Here is a 27,541-nt window from a genome sequence, read left to right on the forward strand (position 1 = left end):
GCCTAGGAAGGAGGAACAGGGGACGGGAGCAAATTCCCTCCTGAGGCAGGGCCCGGGTGAGCAGGGCAGAGCCCTCCTTCCTTCTCTCGCGGTCAGGCGTCTCAGCCCCCGGCACCCTCCCAGACGGGGTCCTGCCGCCAGCAGGCAGGGCAGCCTCGGGTGCCATTTCGGCGGGCACCCCATCCCCTCTCCGGCCCGGGCGGCGGCAGAGGGCGCTGGCTGGGGGCCGAGGCGCGGCCCGGTGACCGGGCGGAGGCCGACAACCGCAGCCTTATCAGCACTCTGCAGGCCGGCTCGGGCCTGGGCCGCCGCGGTCCCCGGCTGCCGGCCCATGGGCGGCGGCGGCGGCTCGGAGGCGCCTCCTTCTGCCGCAGACTCGCGCGGCGGGGACCGGCTGCAGCACCACCAGCGCCGCCGCTTCGGCTCCGCCGCGCCGGCCGCATGGCGGGCTACGCGCCGCGCCTGCCCTGGCTGCTGCCGTTGCTGCGGCGAGCGGCGCCGCCCGCCTGGGCTCGGGCCTCTGCCGGGGCCGCCGGCCTCCGCGCCCCGCCGCGCCCGGCCAGCACGTGCGGGACACCCGCCCCCCCGCCGCCGGGCGCGCCGTGCTGCCGCCGCCGTCTCCTTCTCCCGCCCGCGGCGGTGGGCAGCGCCCCGCGCTCCGTAAGCACTGCCGCGGGCGCGGAGCCGCCGGCGCCTCCGCGGGGGGCTACCGGCGCCCCGCCGCGCTTCGAGGCTCGGAGGCTGCTGGCCCTGGCGCACCCCGAGCGCTGGAGACTGACAGGTACCGGCCGCAGCCCGCGGCTGTCCCGCCGCCGCGCTGGGGGCCGCTCCGGGGCTTTGCCCGAGCGGGGAGGGGGCGGCGGGGCTCCCCTCGTCCCGCCCGGAGGGTCCCCCGGGGCCGAAGTGCGCGGCAGGCCGGGTGCGGAGCCCGGCTGGGGTCCTGCCCCGGCCGCCTGCCCGGGGTGGCACGGCCCGGAGCGGGCCGCGGCCGGGGCGAAGGGGAAGGTCGCGTTTCCCTCCCGAAGCGGCGCGTCTGGTAGCGTCAGAGCGCAGCGCGGACTCTTTAAGTGGGCATTGGATAGATGCAAAAAGCTGAAAACATGCACGTCCTCTCGCCGTCTCTTCGTTTGTTGTTGTTTTGAAGGGAAGGCAGAAGTTTTGGAGGTTACGGAAGGCTCTGTTCCGCTAGTGATGTTGGTTAATGCCTCTCTGCGTGTTCAACGCTGGCTTCACAAGCAGCCTGCAATAAACTCGGGCCTGAGACTATATGGAATAAAGTAAAAAGAGGAATCCAAAGTTGTTTTTTTTTTTTTTCCCCCCCAAAAAAAAGTATTAGAGAAATTGGAGTTCTGTCTCTCAAAAATTTCTTGCCTAGAACTTTTGTGAGTTGTTTTGAAAACGATTTATTTAGTTATTTTTAGTGTCTATGTGGTGAAGTCAAACACCATGGTTGTATAAATTCTGCCCTTAACAGAGTGATATTATCTACAAAGAGTAGAAACGAACTTTTCTTGACATTATTTCTCATGGGGATAATGGGATAATAGTTGTTAGTAAGAAAATATCAAATTATTATGTGGTTTGTTGTTTGTTTTTTTTTTTTTAAACAACCTATAAATTTTGGTGGACAGCATACATGCTATTATGGCAGCGTGAAGTCTGTAGGACATTGCAAAAGCTTGGGTAGCTCCCATGGAATGGGTAAACGGTGTTGGAGAGAAAGGAGGTGAGGTAGGTAGACTTACATAAAGAGGTGGTTTTGAGAAATAGGAAGTACTTTGTACAGGATTTTATTCACAGTGGATAGTTACAGAGCTTCATTATATGTTGGCATTACATAGCCAAAATAATCTGAATCCAAATGAATTTTTATAAGAAATTAGAAGTATTTTCTATGCTCTGAACACCTGTTTTATGTAGCTAATACCACTATCTTGGTTGTGCAGAATAAAAGCAGGGGGAAATTAATGGGACAGGCCTGGATGGAGAGGGGGAAAGGTATAATGTTCAGTAAGGCTTCAGTCTTGCTCGGGATTATTTTTCTTCATTGGCTTATGGACTAAAAAGTAAAATGCCCTTTGCCAGTAACTAATGTTCAGTCTATTCAGATTTTGGTGAAGAAATGCGTATCTTATGGGATAGATTACCTGCTGATTTTACAACAAAGTTCTTTGGTTTTCCCCCATTGAAATTGAAACAAATAAGTAAATCAGTTATTTTAAGGATGGTTTTTAAGAGCCAAAGGCTCCAAGCTAACTGAGAACTTAATTTAGTTCCGTTTACTGGGCACTTGCTTGTTTGTTACAGGCAAGGTATGGTATACTTGTTTGTAATTGTGTTTTAAAATAGGGCTAAAGATCTTTAATCTGTGCAGTATGCTGATGGTTTTATCTAAGTAAATCAACTATCACAGTTACTAAAAAACAGCTGTGTGAAGTTTTGTCTTTTAAGATAACAAATTGGCCTGAATGAAGTTTAAAAAAAACCCCACAACTTTATAGTATCAAATCAGGAGGATGAAAAAAATACGCAAATGTAATAACTGCTTTTCAATGTTCTGCTAGTCTTGGTTCTGGGAGAGGTGTAAATTTATGTTAAATTTTTTTTCTCTATTGACATCCTACTTGAGGGAAAACTTTTGTTGTGAAGCTGTAATTAAGCAGGAAGATGGAAAAGCTAACAAGAAAAATACTTTGTGTCATTATAGAGTGCAGCAATAACAAATACGGGTAACATGCCTTGTAGGTGGTTGTAGGGAAATCACATCTGCCCATTGTATCTAAAATCTGTTAAAATACATTGTGTTTTGTTCGTGTTGCATCTCTCTACTGAGAAACTAGTCCTTAAAAACTCAGCATCTCTCTTTTTCCTGCATTCAAAGAAAGAGGAAAGTTAATGGTTTCACTGTATGAAACAATGAACCTAGGGTAAAACATTTAATTTCCTCTTCAAGTACATATAAATGGTAGGCAATTGCTGTGGGAATCTCTTCAGAGGCTTTACAGGTGCAGTTTTGTTTTGCAGGAAAGTTGAGCTCTTCCAGACCTTTTGCATTTTATATAAGCAGTAGCTGGCAACACAGGTGTATAACATTACCACTGTGAAGTGACATATGCCTTCTCTATGATTCCACGTGGCCCAGATCATGATATTCTGCTCGTTGCAGTTATGCACTGAAATTCACGGTCACAGAAGATGAAATAGATGCAATGATGACAGCGGAGGCCTGGCGAGCAGAGGATGATGATTTGTGAGGAAGTTGAGCAAGACTAGGATCGCTCATCTTGGTACGGTGGGGAAATGGCGTTAGCTGAGGAGGTGTAGGTACAGAGGTGAAGGTTACTGGCTCCGATTGTGACAGGCACCAAAAGAGACGGTCGCATCTTGTTTTACACAGGGCCTCTTCACCATCTGCTGGCTCAGGAAGAAGCGGTGTGTTCTGGCCAGGAGTTCCAGTGCGCTGGCACGCAGCACCTCTTGCAGTGCTTTCCTCACAGAAGGAGATTCTGACCCTCCGAAGGCTCTTAAGAATGAAAATAAATGTGCCAAATTTCATCTTCAGTTTCTTCTAGAGTTGTGTAGAGCTGAGAATATATTTTAAACAGGACATGTGTGTTAAATTTTGTTGTTCTTATTAAAAGTGGTAAAAAGATGGATAAATACCATGATGGCAATTCACTCTGTTAGTGGCCACAGTTTCGTGTGGTGAAATTAGGAATTTGTAAATTCTGTAATACCTCCCAGACTTAACAGAGGGAAGTAATTTTAGGAATTTTTTTGGCTCATCTTGTGCAGTCATATAGGTAAACCTGTGTCTTCAGTTAAATTCAATTCCCTGGGAAGAGGACAGGGCCATTGTTGAAGTTATTAAATCCTGCTGTGTGTGCGAGGCCACAAAAATGCCTTTTCAAAATTATCCCTTTTATTTCCTCCTGCATCCTTGTTTCTCTCTGTGAGAAACTAACTGTTGCACTTTATCCAAACCACACTCGAAGGAAACAATAGTTCTATTGAATTGTAAAGTAAGCACAAGGAACTCCAAATTTTTTAATCCAATAGCAAAGTGTGCCCTTTTCCTGTATAACACTTACTGTGCTCTGAGTCAAAGTAAGAAGGTTTGTTTTGTGCACAGGTCTTTGTTATTTCATAGGTTTTATTTTAGAATTTTGGGCATAATTTGTAATAGCTGTTTTCCTATAAGTTAGCATTTGCCATGAAGTCAGAAGAGCACTGCCTTATTCATAATCTGATTTTTCTGTAGTTTGAATTTACACCAGGTGATGCACTTTCTCATTCTTGAATGAGCAGTACTGGATTGCTGTAGATTTATCTTTTGTAGTTTCTAATAAGGAATAAATTCCTATAAAAAAATTATGAAAGAAAGGCAATTAAAAAAAATGCTACCCCTAAGACTACCTGAATTTTTAGGTATATTTTTTCATGTAGTTCAGGAACTATTTTAATAATTCCTTGGATTGGGGATAATTGAGGTAGTAAGCAACTTGATTTTTTTTTTTTTTTTTTTTGGCACAAGATGCAGATAGAAATGTAGAACACATCAGCTGTGAGTATTGCTACTAGAAAGTCATGCTTTCAGTTAGTTATACTTGTACAAGCTGATATTTCATATGTTAAGTACTTGAGTAGGAGTATCTTTGAAAACTTCAGTTATTTTAGGAAATTAAATGGGGCAGATAATATGTGTTTAGTTTGTAGTAACATTTAATTGGTTTAATTTTGAAACTTTTGCTCTTGCAAGTTTTGTAGCACGAGTTTGAACATCAGCAGGCAATCCATGCACTGTTAAAGATATGCTTTTCCTCCCTCCATTTAAAAATTAAATTTAAAGTCAGACAAGCGCCATCTCTCTGAAAAATGTGTTTTCATACACGCATTCAAACCTTGACAGTGAGTTGAATTGATTCTGTAGTGTACATAATGGGAAGGAAGCTGGTGGGAGCAGAGGGGCTTAGAGGCACTAGAATACCCTTCTATTTGGAATGTGGTTTGAATGCCCATCTTGTAAATCTTGCTGTTTCTGTGCTGTCACCCAGTAGCTGGGTCATTCCTGGCCAAAACTTGGGTTCACCTCACAAGTCCATGTACATGGCCACTGTTCTTCTTTACTGTGAAGTGGTTCTGCTCATCTCAAAGCAACTCAACAACCACACTCAACTTGAATTTTCTGAAGGCAATTCTTGTTTTTAAAATCAAATTCCTATATGTGTGGTACATACAGGGGTAACTTGCTGATTGCTTTCTCATGTGCAGTGTGCCTTTTGCAGAATTCAAACCGACTACATGGTTTTTTTTCTTGTTGTTTCCCCCCCATAGTTTTTCGTCTGATTTTGTCAGTGTTTTGGTATGAAGCTTACAAAAGGTCCAAGTAGCCTTGTAGCTTTACCATAAAAAGTTTGCATTTCTGTGGCTACTTGGTGACAGTTCCTTATTTCAAATTGTTGGTGAACGGCTAATGAAGCTATTTTGGTTAAGACATTGCAGAAACGGTAGCTGCTGACCACTGTGATCAGTTAGGTGCTTACAACTTAGTTTCTCTGAGAAATGTTTTTGCTTCACTATTTGTGTAAATTTTGAAGATAGAAGGAATAACAACTAGATTGGTCTGATATAAAGACTACACAGGATAAATATGAACACGTTAAATGCTTTAATTTTAAATGCATGATAAAAAAAAGTTGTACTCTCTCTTGGTTGGGAGTGTCTTAAAAAGACTATCTTGTGGTACTGTTTGTATTGATAATACCAAATTGCAAAATGGAGATACCTTCCTCTTTCTTAAGAGGAAGTGAAGATTCTTGCTTACAGTCAGAGTCAAGCCTCCATCTTTGCTTTCTAGTGGAGCTTTTGCACATAGGCCTTCCGTCAAGCTGTGTGCCTTGCTACCTCTTCCTCCTCCTCTCCTGTGGAAAGTGGCAGTCTTCCTCACTCTTCCCTTTCTTGGGCTTCCTCAAATCACTGTGTTCTGCTCTGCCTAGAAAGACACTTCTCCCATTAAATATCTTCTCTGAAAGGTCTTCTGACAACCCCCCTTGCCTACTCTGCAAAGGCTCCTTGATATTTTGTTTGCTCCATAGAAAAGGACTTCTGGCAGGTCTGTCCTATTTGATCATAGGAGCCTCACTGAGGAGCTACTGAGGGTGATTTCTGTCAATCCTGAACACCTCATGACTCAAAGAGCAGGCTTTCTTCAATGTGATAGACTTCTGTAAGCTGCATTGTGTAAATGTTCTGAGCATGAGGGATGCCACAAGCCGATACTCTGGGGCTCGCTCCTTTGCTGGTATCTCACTGTGCCTTCCAAACCCTGGACACCCATCCTGTTCTTGAGATACTATCTCAAAGGTATTGCCTGTGTCTCTTGTTTAATTCTGTCCCACAGCGATTTTCTGCAACTATTAATTTCTCAAAACTGTTGTATAATTCTGGTCAGTCAGATGACCCACAGTATGCCAGCCTTTTCACGAGTTGTCTTGAAGATATGTTCCGTAAGTTGTGCAATTGTATTGTTGTTGCACCAAAGAAAACAGTCTTTGCCATTTGGAAACCTGATCTGCTCTTTCATGCTTAAAAAAATAACAAAAGAAAAGAAAAAACATCACAGATTCAATAACCACATCAAACTGTCTATAGAATACTTCTATAAACATTTTCTAAAAACCATGATGATCACTGGAGATAGTAACTTGCAAGATTCAGTATATTGACAGTAACTGCAAATTAACACAACTCCACTCAAAAAAACAGCAGCTTTCCAAAACGCACCACAATGCGGTATGCAGTGGTGCTGTCAGACATGCACTGTATTCTTTTCCGAGCACAGTATTACAATTGTTCTTAGTAATGTAAGGAGGACGATTCTAAAAGGTTCTTCTTGCATATTAATAGGTGCAGTCCAGATATCATTTATGAGCTTAACACGGAAAGAAAACCACCCTAGACATACCTAACCTAGAACTATACAGAACATCCTTAAGTGCTTACAGTATAGTCTGGAAGAAGATTTTATCTTGAAATAAATATTTGCAGAACTGACTCTTCACAGAGTTGATAGCAGTCCTTCACCCGGTTCAAAACATATTCCTTGTGGGCCAGGACTCACCAAATGGATATGGACTTTACCTAACCAACAAATATAAAATTTATCAGTGCTTCAGAGCCCAATCTCCATGCATGCACATCGTAGAATACAATAGACTTTATTTGTCACTCCAAATGCCCTTGTGGAAATTCAGTGTTAAGCTAAAATAGGTCACTGTGTATCAGAATAAAACTGCACAGACAACGAGTAGAGGACAGACATTCTCGGTTACTGGTAGAAGGGTACTTCTCACAAATCCAAAGCTTGCTTTCTGACCTGCCAGACCTGATCTTCAAATGAGACCAGTAAAATACTTGAAAGATTCAGGGAGGTAACATTAATAACCTAACTGAATAGTAAAAATTAGGTACTGTGTCCAGTTGCTGTGTTACCAGGCATTGCCAAATGTCATCATTACCTCACTTTTCTGTCATTCATCCCTGATTTTCTTGAATGATCTTAATTCATCTGAGGTCAAATCTTCATGTATTTGTGTTTAAAATAGCCGTTCCCCCAACAGGCTTGCAAGCATTTTTTTGGCTTTGTACTTTTCCACATACTGTACTGGGGCAGAAGGATGCTCTGGTAAGGACCAGCAAAACTAGAAACTTTTGCTCTCTTGGTGTTGTTCTTGCCTGTAGAAAACTGGCTTATGACTCTTTGGAGTCACTTAGTCCTTGTTCTGAAGAGGGCTTTCTGATAGGTCTGCCTAGTTATGGCTTGTAAATGTCCTGTTTTATCAGTTGGTGACCAATTCCTGGCCCCCGAATACATTTACTGTGATAATGCAGTTGCAGATCTTCTGTCAAGAAGCAAGCCCAGATTAGCTTTAACAGAGAGCACGTTGATCTCCATAGTGGTAAAGGCATCATTTTGTCTGTGCATTGATCTGGACTTCTGTCTGCACAGCTATCTGGATTTCTGTGCAAGTAGACAAGCAAAATGTTTGCCTAACATTTCCAAGAGGACTGTTCAGCCAGTGCTGGAGCCAGCTTGCCTTCTCTTCGCTTTTGCTGCCACTTTGATGTAGCCCTGGTTTTATAAAAGTTCAGTTGATCCACTTCACATTACCTTTATTTTAATCTCATAGCCAACAAAACAGATTTACTCTAAAAAATAAAGCTTCCAAAATACACACTTGTTTGACATAATTTCCCAGGTAACAGAGCAAGCTATGTGAAACTAATACTATAAAGTTTACTCTGACCTTTTTCCTGCCAGTGACAACCTTCAGTGTCACTGAAGTGTCTTTATATCTGGTTGCTGAACACCCTGTACTCCTCCCCCTAGCCAATTATCACAATGACAGCTCTTTGGATGGGGAGATAGAGTGAGTGCTGATTCCTGTTTCTTCAATTAGTCAACAGTTTAAAACAAACAAAAAAAGAGCAACAGCCTAGAATTTGTGCTATTTTCTAGTTCTTCTGGTATAATCAAAGTGAGAGTTTCAATTAAGGAATGTTATTTTGCATGTAATTTGTGATTAAATGAATATAGACAGGCATATTGCTTAAGGGGAAAATTAAAAGTGACATCTGGATTATATAAGCTTTCATCTTCAGGACTGCATTGTTCCAATATATTACTGAAACTTTGTCTAATATTTAAGTAGCTTAGTAGTCTTCCATTTGCTTTATGTATTAGTATTTCCTTTTAGTCAGTTAAGGCTGTTGGAAGTAATTACAGTGAAACCTGTGCTAGTTTGAAGGAAGAAGAGATGAAGGTAAACCCAAGCTAGGAAGGCCATACAGCTAGATGGAGATATACGACATTTTTAGCCATACAGTCCTCTTCCTTCAGTAAATATTTATATATGCAGTTGTCCAGTTCCATCCATAACTGAGAAATTGTCTGGACTGGTGGAGACTGAGCTGCCATGCGGCACTGTGCTTGTAAGCAATGCGTTTGACCATCTCGAGCTGCCTTATAGACCAGCTTTTCCTGACAGGAGATGACCTAGCCTTCGTTGGATTTTTCCCACTGCTTCACAGCTTGAGTACACCAATGCAGCCAGCCTGTTAATAAGGTCACTTATTCTAAGGAAGTTTTAGCTAGTAAATAATATGCTTGTGAGATGTGTCTATGGCATGGATCACATAATTTTGCAGCAGGAATTCTCCTTCCTGCTCTGGCTTCTTATAGTTTCTGTAGTTTCAAGTTCAAGATCTGAGTCCTTTACCTTTAACATGCTTGCTGGCCTGAGTGTAATGCAACAGAAGGATGGCAAAAAAATCTTGAATAGAACCGCAGGCAGCAGGTTGGACACATCGGCAAGGATAAAGTTTGTTTGGGCAGTGTGTGGAGCTCTCCCAGGACTGCTCTGGGGCATTGAAGTGAAGCTGCAGAGAAGTGTTTGCTTCAGGTGGTGGCAGGTATGCATTTTTTGTACCTTGAATTCTTCATCATAAATGCACAGCTGTATTTACACTTCAAGTACAAACTGAAGCAAAGCTTCGTGTGTGTGTGTGGAGGTGGTAAGAGGCATCAAACCCTCTGTGACAGATGTTAGAAATATTTCTTACAGCAGTGTTGCTGCTGGGAGGCTCTTTGCTGTCTTCCTTATAAAAGTGATACAAGCAGCTCATTAGAATGGAGCTAAAACTCAGGCAAATTCAGGATTTTCAGTAAAGTGTCTTTTTGCTTTTAAAGTCATTATCTGCTAGTTTGCAGCAATCCTATGAATGGTTGCTTTAAGTGTGGGGTTGGATGTTGGAAAATCATGCTGTATAAATGGTATTGTTTGTTGCGGTTCAGTGGTTTTCATATCAAGTTTGTTCAGTTTTCAATTATAAGGGTTTTTTCCTGGTTCTCAGCCTTCCAAGCTGTGTTCTTGGCTCAAGAAGTTTCTTTGCAGGTTAAAGTTCGAAAGGCTAAGTCTTGGTCCAGTGCAATTTTTCATACTCTGTGATACAGCTTCAAATGGTTACACAGGTTGATTCATGGGTGATCTTGCAACTGGAATTCAGGAGCTCTGCTCATCAGCAAATAGACGTCTATTCAAACCTATGCTGATTTTCTTTCAGACCAGCAATACTAAAGAGTAAAACGAAACAAATGTATATAGATTTTGCCCCTCGAGTAAATAAAATATTTGTTTGTTTGGTTTTTTTTCCAAATAAAAGTGCATTTTTTAGACAGTTCTCACAACAGATCTTTACTTCAGTCCATTGCTAGCTCAGAAATCGTCGGCTGGAAGCTTTATTATGGTAGCAAGCATGAATAATAAAAAGCAAACTAAACAGGAGTGAAGGATTGTGTGAGAGATATGGAAGACTTGCTACTGAATGCTCTCTAAGGATGTAATCTGTGAAGTGTTAACTTTGTCAGGTGGTGGTGGGGAAGGTTAGACGAGAGAAACAATTCCAGGACTCTGATTGTATACAGAGGCTTTTAGGATCTTAAAATGTGCCTTGGCTAAGTTAATTTATGCAGTGACTTAAAATGTCCTATTCAGAACCGGGCTTAAGAGAATGCTGATTATTTAATGCTGACACTTGCAAGCTTAATAGAAATTTAAAGTGAAAAATTATTTCATATGTACTATTAATGAACTTGCAAATTCCACATAATTTTCTTCTCCTTTTCCTTGTTGATTTTCAGCTGCTGTTGGCTTTCTGACAGTTTCCAGTGTCATTACCATGTCAGCCCCTTTCTTTCTGGGTAAAGTTATTGATGTTATTTATACAAATCCCAGTGAAGACTTCACTGACAGCCTGACTAGCCTGTGTGCCTTGCTGAGTGGAATCTTTTTATGTGGTGCTGCTGCTAATGCTACTCGTGTCTACCTCATGCAGACTGCAGGTAAAAACAGAAGCAAAAAGTGCTATTGAGAGTCATCTTCTTTCACAGAGTCAGGATATCTAATGATCTGAAATAAATTCTTGGCACTGGTTGAGAGATCCTCTTGGAATCAGTAGCTTTTTTTACCAGATCAAAGGTGAACTAATAGTGCAAAGGCAAGTATGCTGGAATAATTGTTCATTTTTATTTACTGTTACGTGACATCTTAAAGCTCACTATCTTCTGGTATATTAAAACTCTGTTAATGTGACTTATTCAGTGCTGTGTAATCCTGTGATTTTTATATCGTTGGTGTCTGTAGTCTTGTGTGCCATGCTTGACTGGCCTCTGTTTCTGACAGGACAAAGAATTGTGAAACGTTTGAGAACAACCATGTTCTCCTCTATTCTGAAGCAAGAAACCGCTTTCTTTGACAAGACCAGAACAGGAGAGCTGATAAACCGCTTATCTTCAGATACAGCCCTCTTGGGCCGTTCAGTGACTGAAAACCTTTCAGATGGTCTCAGGGCAGGAGCACAGGCGTCTGTGGGTGTTGGAATGATGGTATGGTGGTCTCTTCCCTGCTTGTCACTTCTTGTAGTTTCACGTTTGTTTCAGTTCTCTTAGGTAATGTGCGAACGTGATTCAGTCCAGAAACTGTTGTGTGTTGATTCTATGATTCTTGGGATACAAGTGTATTTCAGTGGTTATCCATGTACTGCATTGCAATAGATGGTGCGCCTGTAGCCACTTGATGTTTACTCAAAAGCCAAAATATGGAGAATGAGAGTTTGAAATGAATTGCTGTCACTGCCTGAATTTATCAAGCAAAGTTTAGTAGGCAAATGGTTTAACTCTGTTCTTACTGAAAATACTAAAATCAGTGATGATGTTCCCATGGTTGTAGGTAAAATAAGGTGTGAAGGGCCTGATGTAAAAATCATTGAAGTTGGTTGATTCTGATTAAGGCCTAGGTGAGCAAAGACAGCACTTTCATTTAAGTGTGGTAATTTCTGCTGTCTACCTGGAGTTAAAAACAGATAGCAAAAAGTCTCCTCATAAAAATAAGCTTCCAAGATTGATGTTATTAGAAACTGTGAAGCTTTAAAGCTTTAATACTTTGTCACTGATAAAAATTATGGCTTTCTGTATTTATCTAAGCAAAGAGAGTCTAAGGTTTTATCTTACCATAGATTAATCGGAATAAATTTATGTAAGGCATTCTGCTCAAAAATGCTGCCATGATGCAGTGTTAAAAGATGAACTATGAAAGCTTGCCCAGAAAGAAGAGATTATTACAAAATAATTATAAAGCCTGTCAATTAAGTTGATTTTAAATTTTTCTAGAGATTTTTCTGTTTTCAATAGAGAAAGCAAGATGAAATTAAAACACACTGGATCTACTTTCAATAAATTTCATGAAAGAAGCTATTTAGGAACTTTGATTGTTACAAGTGATAAGGTTTTGCAACAGTAAATTAAATCCATTATTCCAGGTTATGAGTTTTTGTGGGTGCTAGGGAGCACTGGTGACTCCATCTGTTCCTTGGTTATCCAGAAGTAGTGTACAATATTTCTCTACTCAAGCTTTCTCTATTACACCATCTATTTAAAAGTTGTGAAAGCACTTCAGAAACTGTATAATAGCTTATGTCTTTCAGCATCCCCAAGAGATTTCCTGGTAGGCCTGTTTACTGGCAGGCCTGTTTACTGGCAGGTTAAGATACTTGGCTAAGACCACACAGCGAACCAGTGAGAAAGCTAGAAATGAAATCCAGACCCCTGTGTATATACTCCTTTGTCCTAACTGTGGGATACATTCCCCAAATGTTGTGGAGGAATGGATATTTTGCCTGGAAGAAATAAAACATGATAAATGAAAGCATGGCAGCACTGAAGTACAATCTTAGTTTTAGAAAACTCTAGCGAGGGAAGTTGCACTTCACTACTCCAGCGGGTTATTTTTAATCTGAACGCTAATCCCTGACACATACCTTTTTCTTCTAGTTTTTTGTGTCTCCTAGCCTTGCTGCATTTGTTCTGAGCGTTGTGCCACCCTTGGCTGTCCTGGCTGTGATTTATGGAAGATACTTGCGAAAACTTACTAAAATGACCCAAGATTCTCTTGCAGAAGCAACACAGGTAATCTTTTAACAGACGCTTTCTAGTTAACTTCAAAGTTGCTCTAGTGTATTTAGGTTAATATCTATGAAGTACAGATCTGAAGATAATCGTACTGTTCATTGCCCTAAGCCATGCCGAGCCTGTGGTTTTGCACCTGAACAGTATGAAGGGTAAACCTCAGTAACACTCATAGATCTCAAAACCAACCATGATTTATAAAGAGCTGCCCATAACAATATAATGTGGAGGTACCAGGCCTTGAGAATTTGGGAATGTAGGAAAGGATAAAGAGATTAGGCTTTAGCCATGTGAGAGCATAAAGAAATCAGACTATGAAGGCCTCTTTAATTTGGTACCTAGGTTTGAAAAACACTTTTCTTGGACTATGGTTGGGAGTCTGAACATCAGAAACATCCTAGAGAGATCCATCTTTTAAGAAAGCTTTGCTAGCAAGTCCTTCTCTGGAATGAAACCTTGACTTTGACCTTATTGTCCACTCTTTAATGTTTATGAGGCTTGACATTTTTTAAACTTTTCTGGGCATGTCAGCACATACCCAGATATTCAGGAGGAGAGTAGAAGAAGCTGTTGTTTTTACAGAGGTTGTAGTAGAGGTGCCTTCATTGTTTTTGCTGACTGCTCTGAAATATTGCAAAGCTCTAGCAGAGAAATATTAGTGATAGTGACCATTTTCTCACAGACTGAGGGTGGGAAAACATCATTAAAATGCATAGAAATATAATTAGGAAAGACCTAGTTAAAATAGCCACAGTTGTCAGCTGTTCTAAACTTGCAATGTCTTGTGTAGGACTTCTGCAAATTGACAGTGCAAAAGGAAGATTAGCCCTCTTCTGTTATCTTCCTCATCCTGTGTTGAAGAGAGGCTCATGCCTTTGTAAACTAGGTGTGGGACTTCACATGAACACGCAATTTTAGTGTTTCATTCAAATTTTCAGGTTGAATGGGGAATGGAAGAAGGAGAATTACATTTTTATATCATATTTTTACTCACAAAAGGAGGCCTTGTTTTTTGTGAGATCATCACAGTGTCTATTAACAACTTAGTGTAATTGGTTACAATTGAGGTAATTTTAGAACTAATACTTTGCTGGTTTAGAAGTTAAAATACTGAGTTGAAATAGGACATTAGTAGTTGAGCTAAATTAATTCCCAGTGTTGCTTTGATCAAATGAGTGGAATTGTTTCAGGAAATAACTGTAGGCTTTCTTGCATGATTTACTGTAGAATAGAATGTTCTTTATTTTTCCCCTTCCCACGTTGTTATTGCAAGTTATTGTGAATAGTGTTTTTCTTACGTGTGTGGTTCACATCAAATTAAGGTGTCTTTTTAACCCTACTTTTATATTCTTCTTTTTCTGCTAACACTTAAGGCAATCTTGAAGTTCTTTTCAAACTGCCTGGGCATGCAGTTTACTGCTAACTTAATAGTATTTAAAAAAAAAAAAAAGGTGGGGGGGTGAGAAATTTTCCAGTGGCATCCAAAGGAATGTATTTGGAGATTAGTGTAGTGATATTGGTTTAACTTTCAAATGTTCTGTAATATGAACGTTACAAATTGTGTGTCTGTATGTTTGTTTTGTTCTTTCTTTTAATGTAGTTAGCTGAAGAGCGTATTGGAAACATAAGAACAGTTCGAGCTTTTGGGCAAGAAGTGGCTGAAATGGAGAAGTATACAAATAAAGTTGATTATGTGCTACAGCTGGCTAAAAAAGAGGCACTAGCTCGGGCAGGCTTCTTTGGAGCAGTGAGTGTATTTTGATGAAAGTAAACCAACCATGTTATGCCAATTGTCAATTATTTTAAAATTCATGAGGATACTTATAATTCTGCAAATAAATAATTTGAGTGTAAATTGAACCTACATGAAACTGTGGGAAGACTGGGTTTAAATCGGTCTGAATTGCAGTGAAACAGTACCTCAAGATACAGTGGTATGATAAAGCCAGTTTAAGCCTCTGTTTCTGCCCCACACCCCATAGCTTGGTACTATTTATCTGAGCCCACACCTCCTATTCAGGGAACTAAACCAGTGGAAACCTTCCCCCACCCTTAGCATTTTACAGGTTTGGCTTCCTGAGGAGATGAGCGTCAATGCGAAGGAAGCTGGGGGAGTGCACAGATGGGGGAGGGAGAGTAGGACTGCATTTTTCCATAACAGTTTGCAGTGAATTTGCTTAACAGTGTTCTAAAACTGCATCGTAACTGCAGACTATCAACATTTCTCTTTCGATTATGGTTGAGAGTAATGTTTCGTGTTCCTTTCCATCTTGGGGAATGAGGTAAGAAAAAAATAAAACACAAAAAAAGAGTTGCTTGCTTTTTGAGCACTTGTTGGATAGCAAAGTGCAGTGCCACTGGATTTTTCCTGGCTGTTGGCTTGGTTTGCTTTAGAATTGGTTTTGTTCATGTTTAACTCAGTCCTCCTAAAATCTAGATACCCATAGTATGTGAATTCTTTTACTAGAAGGAAAATTCTGAAACAACATTTTAGAGGATGAAGTTTAAGATGTACATGACAAAAGCTGCTTTTTCCTCTTTTTCCTTAGACTGGCCTTTCTGGAAATTTAATTGTCCTCTCAGTCTTATACAAAGGAGGATTACTAATGGGCAGTGCCTACATGACAGTTGGTGAACTCTCATCTTTCCTAATGTATGCTTTCTGGGTTGGAATAAGCATTGGAGGTATGGAATGAGAAATTAGATTTTCTTCACTTCAAAGCATTACAGTCAGTATGGGGGCGGGAGGGAAGAAGCTCTTAAAAGATGTGGCTTTCTTAAAAAGTCTCTTCCAAATGATCTTCCCAAGAAATCATACATTTTTTTTTTCTGAAGATTTAATGAAAATAGTGCTTTATAACTTAATATAAGCATTCCATTTTCCCAAAGGAATACAGAGGTTATTTTTTTCAATGTGTGTCTGTGACAGATACATACTACTTTAATTTTCTTTGTGTCTAAATCAAGATACTTGGTATATTGTGTAAAGAAATAATACTGGTGTTACATTTTTTTTTCCAAAGTATGTGGGTCTGTGTTAAACGTACTCTATTAAGAAAGGCATGTGGAATTTAGCTGTAATTCAGTATAGAGTGTCTTGAGCTGGAACAAGTAAACAGTGCCAGCAGAACACTACACTAGTGCTAACCTTTTGTTTTTCCTTACTGACTGACGACTCCTTGAAGCTCAGACACTGTAATCTACTGGCCCAGAAACAAACAGTTCATCTTTTTGACAGAGCAGTCTCCACTACTGCATACAGGCAAAAATGAAGATAAGGTACTTTGAAGTTTGACAACTGGTTGGAAGGGTTCTTCTTTAAAATGAGTCTGTTACTTCTGATAGACTGGCAGGGCAATGCAGCTCGTCTATACTCTTCTTTTCTAAGACTAAACCTGATATCATGGGAAGCACAAAGATGTGCCTGAGAGCAAAATTCACTAAACCTGCTTTCTTGGGTATCAAAATTCCAGTGGTGACCATTCCAACTCCCAGAACACTTTCTTCTCTGCTTAAATCATTCAAGTTTGTCCAACAGACAGATACTGGCACTTCGAAAACATGGGACAAATTAATTTTAAATAAATGAAAAATAGGGTTAGAAACACTGATAAAATGTCATTGAATTAACTTTTGTGATAAAAATGTCTTTTAAAATTCTACTTAAGGTTATTGAAGAATATAGTTCTGCACAGAGCTCATTCTCATGAGGACTCTGAAGTAAAGGTGTCTTGCTGCAAGAGGCCTACCTTTCTTGATGCCTACAAAGCATATAAATCTTCAAAGTGCTTAGTCTGCTTGGTATATGTCATCATCAATACATATAGGAGTTCATGCAATGAACTGTGAACGCTGCATAATTTAGGACTTTGATTTTTTTTTTGTTGCAACAGTTTGCTGTGTTTTCTACCAAATACTGAAGACAGGTTATGAAAATGAAAAACATTTTCTAATTAGTATTTGATGTCCTTATATAACTTTTTTTATGAGTGGTTGTGAATTTGCAAACCTCAGTGTCTCAATTTCAAGGCGCTCTCTGAGGCTCGTGCCTTCTCCCCTCTGCCCTGCTCTAGGATGTTGATGCTTTGGCTCTTTTTTCCAAGCAGACAGCTTCTCACCATGGCTAGTGCCTTGTGTTGCAAGCTTTCAGATAGTCCTCAGCAGCAGCATGATGAAATGCCCTGCCTACACTTACAGACTCGTGACCTTGTGCTGGGCTTGTTTCTCTGCAAGAATAAACCAGTAAATCTACTTTAATATACCTTGGGTTTTCTGCCCTCCTGAAATCACTCTTAACACTGTAGGCATTTTAAGGTAGAAGTGGTTTATTCTGTATGTTTATTCTGCTGGAATTCAGAGATTTTGAAATTGGTTACTCCATTCTGAAAGACACACAAAAATGAAGAATTAAGACATTTTCTGTTTGTGTCTCACTCCATTTTTGATTCTAGGTTGGTTTATGTGTTTATTTCAGCTGGAAAGCCCTTCAGCCATGCCAGCTCCAAGATGATTCACACAGCTGCTAAGAGCTGGGATCCAGTACTATATGCAAGCCTTGTCCTTAGCTTTTGCTTCTCCAGTAATGTTTGAAGTGTGCTAACTTGGGAGACATATTTCTTTACATTGGCCATTCTCCACATAGCTTCTCAAGCATCAGTTCAGCGTTAGGTTTTGTGCCCTCCCTCCCCTGTGGCTGCCTCAGCCAGCCTCTCCTCCAGTAGTATAACCTTATCTGACAAAGGGCATTCAGAGTGCTCTGTTCTGTTGATATTGAAAATATAGTTGGTTGTATGCAAGGCTATTTCTCTGAAGTTGGATGCTGTTCTTCCTGACAGATGAATGAAAAAGAGTTGCTTTGCTTTTGAGTATACGCAAGCTTATGTGTGTTAACTTTTTTGGTTTTTTTTTCTTCAGAATGGTTTGTTTTACAGATATAAATAAGAATGGTCAATAAGGGTTATTGGTAGCTCTGAAGTGAGACTAGATAGGATTCAAATCAACACGTCTGATAGTGTGTTGGAGTAAAAGAGCCCCGACATGTCTGATACTTCAGTGCTGGTGATGAAAAGTATAATGCAAATTTAATATCTTCTATGTCTTCCATTCCATACGGATGCATAACACTGGTCTGCTTTTTGTTTAGGTCTAAGTTCATTTTATTCCGAACTAATGAAAGGACTAGGTGCCGGTGGACGTCTATGGGAACTTATTGAAAGGAAGCCCCAACTTCCATTTAATGGTGGGTCCTTGGTTTGTTATTTTTCATAGGGTGATTTTTCTTTTATTGGTCACCAATACTTTAGAAAGATGTGTGTAATACTTAAAGGTAGTAGCAACTTATATTAAAAAAAAAACAACAAACCTAGATACAGTGGTAATTCTTCTGATTTTCTGAACTATGAAACAGATGATGAAGATTTAGTGGGGTTTTTTTCCTTTAATTAATCCATAATATTGAATATTTAAATACAGTAAATAAAAATATATTGCCAGCAACATCTTATTTACAGCTTTGTTGTTTGGAAGCTAGACAACACCCTCCAGTATTGAGTATATTTTGCATAAAAAGCATTTGCCTGTCTCCATCAGAGTAGCTCAATGAGCTGCCTGTAGAAGACACTTTCTGTGTGAATTGCTGTTTTATTTAATCAGCTGCATCCCACTAAGCAAAAGTCATATGTGAGTTTTCACCAGCTGTGTATGTTGCAAAGCAATGCAATATAGCAGAGTCCATGTGAGCTCTCAACACTGTAGTTTCCCTCTGTTTTGTATAGTACTCTAATATAGAAACTTTTTAAGGACTGCTATAAGAGGAAGAGTCAGAAAAGAACATCCAACAGAACAAACGGAATTTTTGAGCGAGCTCTGGCTTTAGGAAATAGAGAATAAAGTTTTATCGTTTGAGTTGGTTGGTACAGAGGGGTTCTTTTGAAATGCTGTGCTTCAGATTTCTGTGCTGCTTTTGTCTCCCTGCACTGGAATTCCTTGAGTTCTTAATCTGACGGACACCAAGTCACAGTCTGGCCTCTGTCTCATTTCTCTTCACAGCTGCAAGCCTGTCTGTAGGATGCTTTTCAATGTGCAGGGACTTTACATAGCTAGTGAAAAGTAACTGTATGGTCTCCAATGGGTGGAGGCAGACTTTTGTCCAAAAGGTAACCAGCAACTGGCTAATGAAGAGATAGCTACACACTCTTGTCTTTAGCAATGGAGCTGGCTTAAACTTCCTGCCATGACTGACTATCCACACTGCAGTTTGCTGTGCCTTTCATAGACCTAGTGCAACTGTTGATTTCATCATCATTTAGATGTGATTTTTTTTTTTTTTTTTTTTTTTTAAATCTGGATTGTTTCAGTGGTCTTCATCCTTACAGTGGCCCCAGTGGAGAGCAAGCAGTGGTATTGGGGCAGAAGTTGTCTTTCCTACTGAAGGTATTGAATTGTTCAGTCACACTGGTAGCAACATCCAGAAAACAATCTTTATTTTATAGACAAAACATAAATCAGACAAAGATTCAGACATCCATGTAGCATAGGCTAACAGAAAGCTTCTTTTAGGTTTCCTTTCAGTATAAACTAAATACATAGGAAAGGGTGGTAAAACACTGGCACAGGTTGCCCAAAGAGGTGGTAGATGCTCCATCCCTGGAAACATTGCAGGTCAGGTCAGACGGGGCTCTGAGCAACCTGATCTGGTTGAAGCTGTCCCTGCTCACTGCAGGGGGGTTGGACTAGATGACCTTAAAAGGTCCCTTCCAACCCAAAGATTCTATGATTCTATGATATAAAACTTTGTCTCAAGAAACTATTTCAGTTGATTTCTGGCTCACCAGACAATAAAACAAACAGACTGTTTCTCTACTGTCCAAACTCACCTGAAACATCTACTTCCTTGGCTACTTAGGTTTTATTTTCATGGAACTCCACCTGTTGTTGGTGACAACAAATATCTCGGGAACAAATTAGAATTATTTTTTTCCCCTATATCTAGCATCCAAACAAGAAACAAGCACCATCCTGTCTACAGCTTTTAGATATTTTTACAGTAATATATAGAGGAAGGACTTGTGGTACCAAGACTTCCTGTATTGCAGTAGATTACAGTGTTTCAGGCCATGAAATAGACTGTGCAGTAACTGGAACTGAGAATAGAGATAAGTAAAGCGATTACTTTTTACTTTCATAATAGTAAGGATTATGCTGCTAGCACAGGATTTAGTAAATGTATTTCTTTTCCCAAAGGAAGGTTTACAGACCATTGTGCTCTTGCCTAACAACCAAGTTACAATGTGCATATCCATGGATTACAGTCAAGGAAGGAGTCTGAAATTGCATGCTCTTGCCTTTACCATTTCTATGCTACTAATACTAAACTGAAAACCTGGAGAAGAGGAGGGAATCTGGGGAAAAAGTAAAGCAAAATAAATTATGTGCTTTAGGAACAGCAGGACTAGTGAAATCTTGATTACTACTGGTGCGTGTCTGCATTTCCTATCCACGATTACTGCTTAACTGAACATGGGCATGTGTTACCACGTGCTGTGGCTAGTTGGGGGTTACTAGTGTGCTGCATCTGAAAAGAATTAAGGTTTTTGAGTTGCATGTCTTTAGCATGAACAAACACTACTTGGGGTGTTGCTCTGGTGCTGACAGTTTTCACAAAACCGGTAGGAACTTTGTCAGCAAGACACTGTCCTTTGGGAATGCAGCACCACTGTCCAATTAAGTTTGCTTTGTATGGATATGTGTCACTGGAATTTAACAGGGCTTAAAGAAATTGTGTTTCCTTGTCTTACCTATTTATAAGCTTTTTCTAGTACTGATAATCTTAGGATAAATGTTTAAATAAAATGCTGTGCTCCAGAAAGAAGCTGGTTTTATTTGACTTTGGCAATCGTTCATTCATGATGCTTTGTTATGGTGTTTTGCAAACTGAAATTGTAGTTTCGGTGAACTGTTGCCTAAGAGTTATGCCTCTGATTGGTCTTCGAATACACTGTTGTCCTGAATTTATTAAATATACTTTCCACTTAAAAAAAAAAATCTAAAAAATGGCCATTCATGCAACAAACCTAGCAGCAGCTTTATTCCAGTGACAGCCTTTGCTTAAAAGCTACACAGTTAACAAGTAGTGGGAGGAAAGGGAGTAAAGGGAGCTGCTCTTGTCCAAAGGGGAGGGTGTTTCAGGTGACTTTTGTGGCTCAGTTAAAGGGCAGTAAATGATTTGCAATGTCTATCTTTTTGCATCTGTTCTATGGCAACAGGACTTTGGCCTTCAACATTGCCATTTTCTTTCATTGCTTCTAATTAACAAATCTTAAATTGTTTATAATATGTTTAAAAATTCAGATAATTATACCAGAAGTGAACGTTGTTAGGTGTTAGCAAGATGCAAATTCTCCCTCTTGCTGTAGGTACCTACAGGTTCACTGCTGATGAGCAACCTGAAATTGCATTCTGGAACGAGTGGTGCACCACACTGATTCAGTCATGGCTGAAACATAGCCCCTGTGATCCTGAATTGTGGCTTGCAGCTATCCCTAGATTTAACATGGAAAAAGATATTTCTGTTGGGTGTCTGTAAATCAAGTTCAAGGAGAGCTGAGCTGATTTTTTTTGTTTCCGTTCACGTTCCTGGATTTTATTCTTTGTCATACAGAGGGAATCACGTTGGGCAAAGACACATTCAGAGGTGCTTTGGAATTCAAGGACGTTGAGTTTGCATATCCAACGCGTCCAGAAACATCCATTTTCAAAGATTTTAGCCTTTCCATTCCAGCTGGCTCTGTTATGGCTCTTGTTGGCCCAAGTGGTACAGGGAAATCCACTATTGTATCCCTTCTGCTGAGGCTGTATGATCCTATCTCAGGTATGTTTTGTGTGTTGCTCTCATTTGTGACAGCTGATGCTTTGCGTCTCAGATACACCTTATAAACAGTCAGGGTTCCTCTGCTTGAGGTCCAGATGTAATTATTGCACTGATGCACCATGTTTCCCTCTGGGGTGTATGGTTACCTTGTGGTGGTGCCTGCATAGCCTTGCATTTCTGATCTTCCAGTATGTGATTCCCCAGGGGTCATTGTTCTCAACTGTTCTTTCTGCGTTTTTTTCAGTACTTGTCAAACACACTTGACTTTACTGTTTCTTAATTTAAGGCACTATCACTGTTGATGGCTTTGATATCCGTCAGCTAAATCCACTGTGGTTCAGGACGAAGATTGGAACAGTGAGTCAGGTACGGAAGAAAAAAAAATTCTAATTGAATTAAATAATTTTGTGTAATCAACAAGCTGTGCTTTGCTTTCATCTTTTAACTATAACTGCTGTTGTGCATGCTTTATTCTAAAAATAAGTATTCAGAGCTAGTCCTGTTACTCTGTAGTCTGTTTTTACATAATCATAGAGATTCAAAGTGTTAGCTTGAAAGAAAAGTGTGCATGTGGAGACTGGAAAGTACATTGTTGCAAATTGTATAGGTATGACCATCTTGATGTTTGCTATGATTCATTGAAGAAAGTAACACAAAGCTTAACATTTAATCCCATTTTGTATTAATGGAAGTTACACAATCGTATTTTACACAACCATTTGAAAACTGACATTGTGCTCTGTGTTGTTTCCAGGCAAACACAATTCCATTAGGAAAGCATGAAAATACAGTACTGTTGGCACTTACTCTTATAGTGTTCTATCCATAGCAACCCCTAGACTCTGAAAGTAGAGAGAGATGTTCAATGGTCTCTTAAAAATAAACTATTTGACCAATAAAGCTATGTACCTTCCTTTCCTCATCTCCTCAGATGCTTCACAGTGCGATTAACTCTTAGGTTGATGTTCTGATTAAAAGCATAAGGATAGCTGGGTATACGTTGCACTTCAAAACATCTGCTTTATGTAATAACGCCACCAAAAATTGTGCAAAAATTATTTTCCTGTGGGCACATTTTTCATCTTGAATGTCTGTATTCCACTTGAGTTACCAGTAGGTGATTCATACTGGTATTCATATGATAGCATGTCTCTTCTATATTTTATAAACCGAGCAGACTTGCCTTGTTTCAGACATTTTCCCATAGTACATCACTTGTCCTATCTGCCATTCCTCCTGTCTGTTTTAAGCTTTAATATAAATTAAATGCACAAAATACCACAAAATCTGTGTAGACATTGTTAAAAGAAGAATCATCATTGTTGCAAGTGATGATATATAGTCAAGTACAAAGGGGAGGTTTTCTGATGTTTGGATGAATAGTTCTTTCTGAACTCTTTCTCAAATACATCATGTTTTGTCAGGTAAATGAGCAACTTATTTTTCAGTTGGTTTTGACTGCCCATTTTGGTGTTAGGAGAGGGTGTTTTAATTTGTTTTAATTTGTTTTAATTCAATGAACTCTAGCTTACGTATTCTTTTGTATGGATATAAAACAAACTAATGCTGGATCTTGTAAGTGGAATTTATGTTATTTGAGGTATAGGCAATACATGCATGTAGTTACAGAGCTACCATATTAGTTATGTTTTTGAATTTATCAGGAACCAATTCTGTTCTCCTGTTCTATTGCTGAAAACATTGCCTATGGTGCAGAGGATCCTTCTACTGTGACTGCAGAGGAGATTCAGAAAGTTGCTGAAATAGCTAATGCTGCTAGCTTTATCAGTGATTTTCCAAAAGGGTTTGACACTGTAGTTGGAGAAAAAGGCATTCTGCTTTCAGGTACATCTTTATATTTCTTATTTTAAAAATCTTGGTACTACAGAGTGAAGTAATAATTCTATTATTTTTCTTAGCAGCTTTTTTCTCCGAGTCATAGCTTGCTATAAGTATTAAAAAAAACCTCCTTCATCTCCATTCCGCCCCCTAAAGTACGTGTGCCTAATGCTGCTTAGCCCAGACATTCAGTTAAAATTACTTCACATTTGTTTTCCTATTTCAATTTACTGAGCTTTTCCCCCTAGGTGGACAGAAGCAACGAATTGCAATTGCTCGAGCTCTGCTCAAGGTAAGCCAGCACCCAAATAGCTATTTACTTACTTTGTAGGGAGGTAGAAAGGGGTTAAAAAGGAGGATGCTTTTCAATAGCAAGTGGAAAATAAAAGAAATATATATCTTTTACATTATTGAGGAAGTTTGGAAGGGCTGAGTAGTTTAACTAAAGACCACTTACTTATGTAAGTGCTTCTTCCTACCTTTCAGTCATGTTTTTTGATAGTTTTTACAGAGACTGGTGGTCAATCATTGTATAATAGGCTCACTTTCATAACACCAGGTCAAGGATGAAGGAAGAGTTTAAGAATGTGGTGCTAATAAACTCATATATGACACTTCTGTCTCTGCGTTCAGATCTCTGCACTCATGGGTTGATTTTTCTGGGTTACAGCTTACCAGCACTATAGATGCCCTGTCTTAGCTTTGAGGGGAACTGGTCTGGATTTGGGACATGATACTATTTCAGGCACAATGTTGTGTCTGTCTTTTTTTTTTTCTTTTGTGGTTTTTTGGGTTTTTTTTTTTGTTCAAGGGTTGATGTGGGTCTAGCTTTAGGGCAGGATCTATGCTGTGCAAATTTGAGGAGGCTTCTGAGAATCAGAAGGATGAGGAGTTTGGTTCAGGGAGAGCCATGGGACCTCAGAGGGAGGCAGTTTGGGGCTAATGCGCAGCTGGAAGTTTTGAGCCTTGCTGAACCCAGCTTACATTCACACTCCACGGTTTTCTAGTTTTCATGATACCAGTTCTCTTTTACCACAAATGCTGAAAAGCTGATTGCATTTCATGTCAAGTACAGTTCATGGGAGTAGAGATTTTATTTTTTGGGGGAAAAAAAAAAAGTTTTAAAAAATGAGTAGTTGATATATAGGTGATTGCGGGTGCAGTGGAGTCCCTTCTCTTCCAGATAAAGTTTGAAGCTTTTACTGTCAAATTCATCAAGCAAATTTGGATTATGTACTGTAAATCAGAAGATGCTTCTTACGGATTTGAGTGCTGGTGATTTTTTTAATTGATTTTTTTATTTAATTGGGAAGAGTTCTTAAATGCTAGTTCTTTAAGTACTATGTATTTCATTTGTGGGTGAAATACTGCTTGTTGGTAGGTTTTTGTTATTTTTTGTTCCTAGACAGTTACATATAGCAGACTGACTGCAAGCAGAAGGTAGCTCAGCCTGTGTGAAAGATCCATTTAAGAGCAGTAAATAGGAAATTGAACTTTTGACCACAGTGCTGCCAAGTATGCATTAAAATCTCCCATCTTTGGTTTGTATCTTTCAGATAGTGATCTGGTAATAGTGTTCCTTTACTTTAGTTTGCAAAATTTGAAAGATATAAGAGTGTTGTTTCTGTTTTGTCCTCTTAGTACGATACTCTTGAGTGTTCTCTTGAATGATACTCAGTTCTTTTGATAAAATAAGTACACTTATTTGGAGTTTTCAGCTCTATGAATCCTGTTCTCTGCTGATACAAATATTCAGATCTTGTCTAATTGTTATTGTAACCAATTTTACTTTCTTCTTCAGAATCCTAAAATTCTTCTGTTAGATGAAGCAACAAGGTAAGAGAGAAAATAGATCGAAACTTAAAAATTATCTATCTGTAAAACTTGGATATGTGAGGTGTTCTTTCTTTATTTCTCTACATGCCCTTGCACAAATTATCTAGCCCCTTATTTTTCTTTACCCACAAAATGAATGCATATTCTAGAATGTGTGAATTGGTTGGGAGACCTGTGATAAAAGCTGTTTATGCAAAGTGGAAAGGATAGCTGGTACACTCTGTTCTAATTTTTCATGGAATTAAATTTGTAATACGTAACTTGATTTTGAAACATCAACTTAAAGCTTTTTTGTTTAGTTTAATCTTTAGTTTAATCTTTAGTTTAAATGAGGATCTTAGTGTTAAAGAGGGATGATTATACTGCAGTATAACTTAATTTTTTTCACTGAAGTAATTTAGTGTTATTTCTCCATGCATACTTTTGCATATGAGGATATGTAATGCCTATAACTTGGATGTGTGCACTAAGCATATTCACAAAACTTTCCTGCAGTTCCATTGGTTCGTTTTCAAGGGTTTGCAGGTTTAGCAAAATAAGCTTAATGCATACAAAACTAACCTGTCTAAAATAACGAATATCCTCCTCTCTCCCCTCCCTGCTTCCCATTTCTTACTAGTGCTTTGGATGCTGAAAATGAGTATCTAGTGCAAGAAGCTCTGGACCGGCTGATGGAAGGGAGGACAGTCCTAATTATTGCTCATCGTCTGTCTACTATTCAGAATGCTGATTTTGTTGCAGTCCTTGGCCAGGGTAAAATTCTTGAATGTGGAAAACATGAGGAACTACTTGCAAATCCAAATGGACTTTTCAGGAAACTAATGAAGAAACAAGCTTTCCTTCAGAATAGTGATAGTTTTGCATTAGATTTACAATCCAGAGAAAAGGATGTATTAAAAGAAAATGTATGAGAGGATGTATGAATAATGGAAGCTTACAAACTACAAAGAGTATAACTTATGTTTGAGTTATGTAAAGTAAATGTTATATTTTTCCAAAATGTACAAAATATTCTTTTGAAACTTAAATGTGTTTAAACTTTTTATTGAAAGCTTTTTAATAATTATTGCAACTTTTTAAAATGTCTGTCACTGTGGTGGGTTGACCCTGGCTGGACACCAGGTGCGCACCAAAGCCGCTCTTGTCACTCCCCTCCTCAGCTGGACAGGGGAAGAGGAAAATATAATGAGAAGCTTGTGCGTCACGATAAGGACAGGGAGAGACCAGTTACCATCATGAGTAAAACAGACTCGACTTGGGGAAAATAAATTTAATTTATTACCAATCAAATCAGAGTAGGGTAATGAGAAATAAAAACAAAATTAAAAACAACTTTCCCCCACCCCTCCCATCCTCCTCAGCCCAACTTCACTTCCGATTTCTCTACCTTCTCCCCGCAAGTGGCGCAGGGGGACAGGGAATGGGGGTTGCAGTCAGTTCATCACATGTCTCTGCCACTCCTTCCTCCTCAGGGGGAGGGTTCCTCACACTTCCCCTGCTCCAGCGTGGGGTCCCTCCCACTGGGGAGAGTTCTCCATGAATTTCTCCAACGTGAATCCTTCCCACGAGCTGCAGCTCACAAACTGCTCCAGCCTGGGTCCCTTCCCTGGGGTGCCATCCTCGAGGAACAGACTGCTCCAGTGTGGGTCCCCCATGGGGTCACAAGTCCTGCCAGCCAACCTGCTCCAGCCTGGGCTCCTCTCTCCACAGGACCACAGGTCCTGCCAGGAGCTTGCTCCAGTGTGGGCTTCCCATGGGGTCACAGCCTCCTTCGGGGATCCACCTGCTCCAGTGTGGGGCCCTCCCTGGGCTGCAGGTGGAGATCTGCTCCAGCGTGGAGCTCCATGGCTGCAGGGGCACAGCCGGCCTCACCATGGGCTTCACCAGGGGCTGCCGGGGAACCTCTGCTCTGGCGCCTGGAGCCCCTCCTGCTGCACTGACCTGGGTGCCTGCAGGGCTGTTCCTCTCACATATTC

General features: G+C 40.1%; 1 protein-coding gene across 1 annotated transcript; it reads left to right on the forward strand.

The window, feature by feature from the left end:
* Positions 1 to 441: 441 nt before the first annotated feature.
* On the forward strand, positions 442 to 26,610 carry ABCB10 (ATP binding cassette subfamily B member 10; the record flags this gene model as incomplete). Its single annotated transcript, XM_081997651.1, has 13 exons — positions 442 to 781; positions 10,700 to 10,900; positions 11,241 to 11,443; positions 12,887 to 13,021; positions 14,622 to 14,768; positions 15,571 to 15,706; positions 18,165 to 18,260; positions 21,681 to 21,890; positions 22,177 to 22,256; positions 23,555 to 23,735; positions 23,978 to 24,021; positions 25,531 to 25,565; positions 26,185 to 26,610. 13 exons carry the CDS (start codon positions 442 to 444, stop codon positions 26,474 to 26,476), a joined length of 2,100 nt encoding a protein of 699 aa, XP_081853777.1. The 3' UTR covers positions 26,477 to 26,610.
* Between the last annotated feature and the right edge of the window lie 931 nt (positions 26,611 to 27,541).

This window comes from Phaethon aethereus, assembly GCF_964289735.1.
Source record: "Phaethon aethereus genome assembly, chromosome: 3".
NCBI classification, from domain to species: Eukaryota; Metazoa; Chordata; class Aves; order Phaethontiformes; family Phaethontidae; genus Phaethon; species Phaethon aethereus.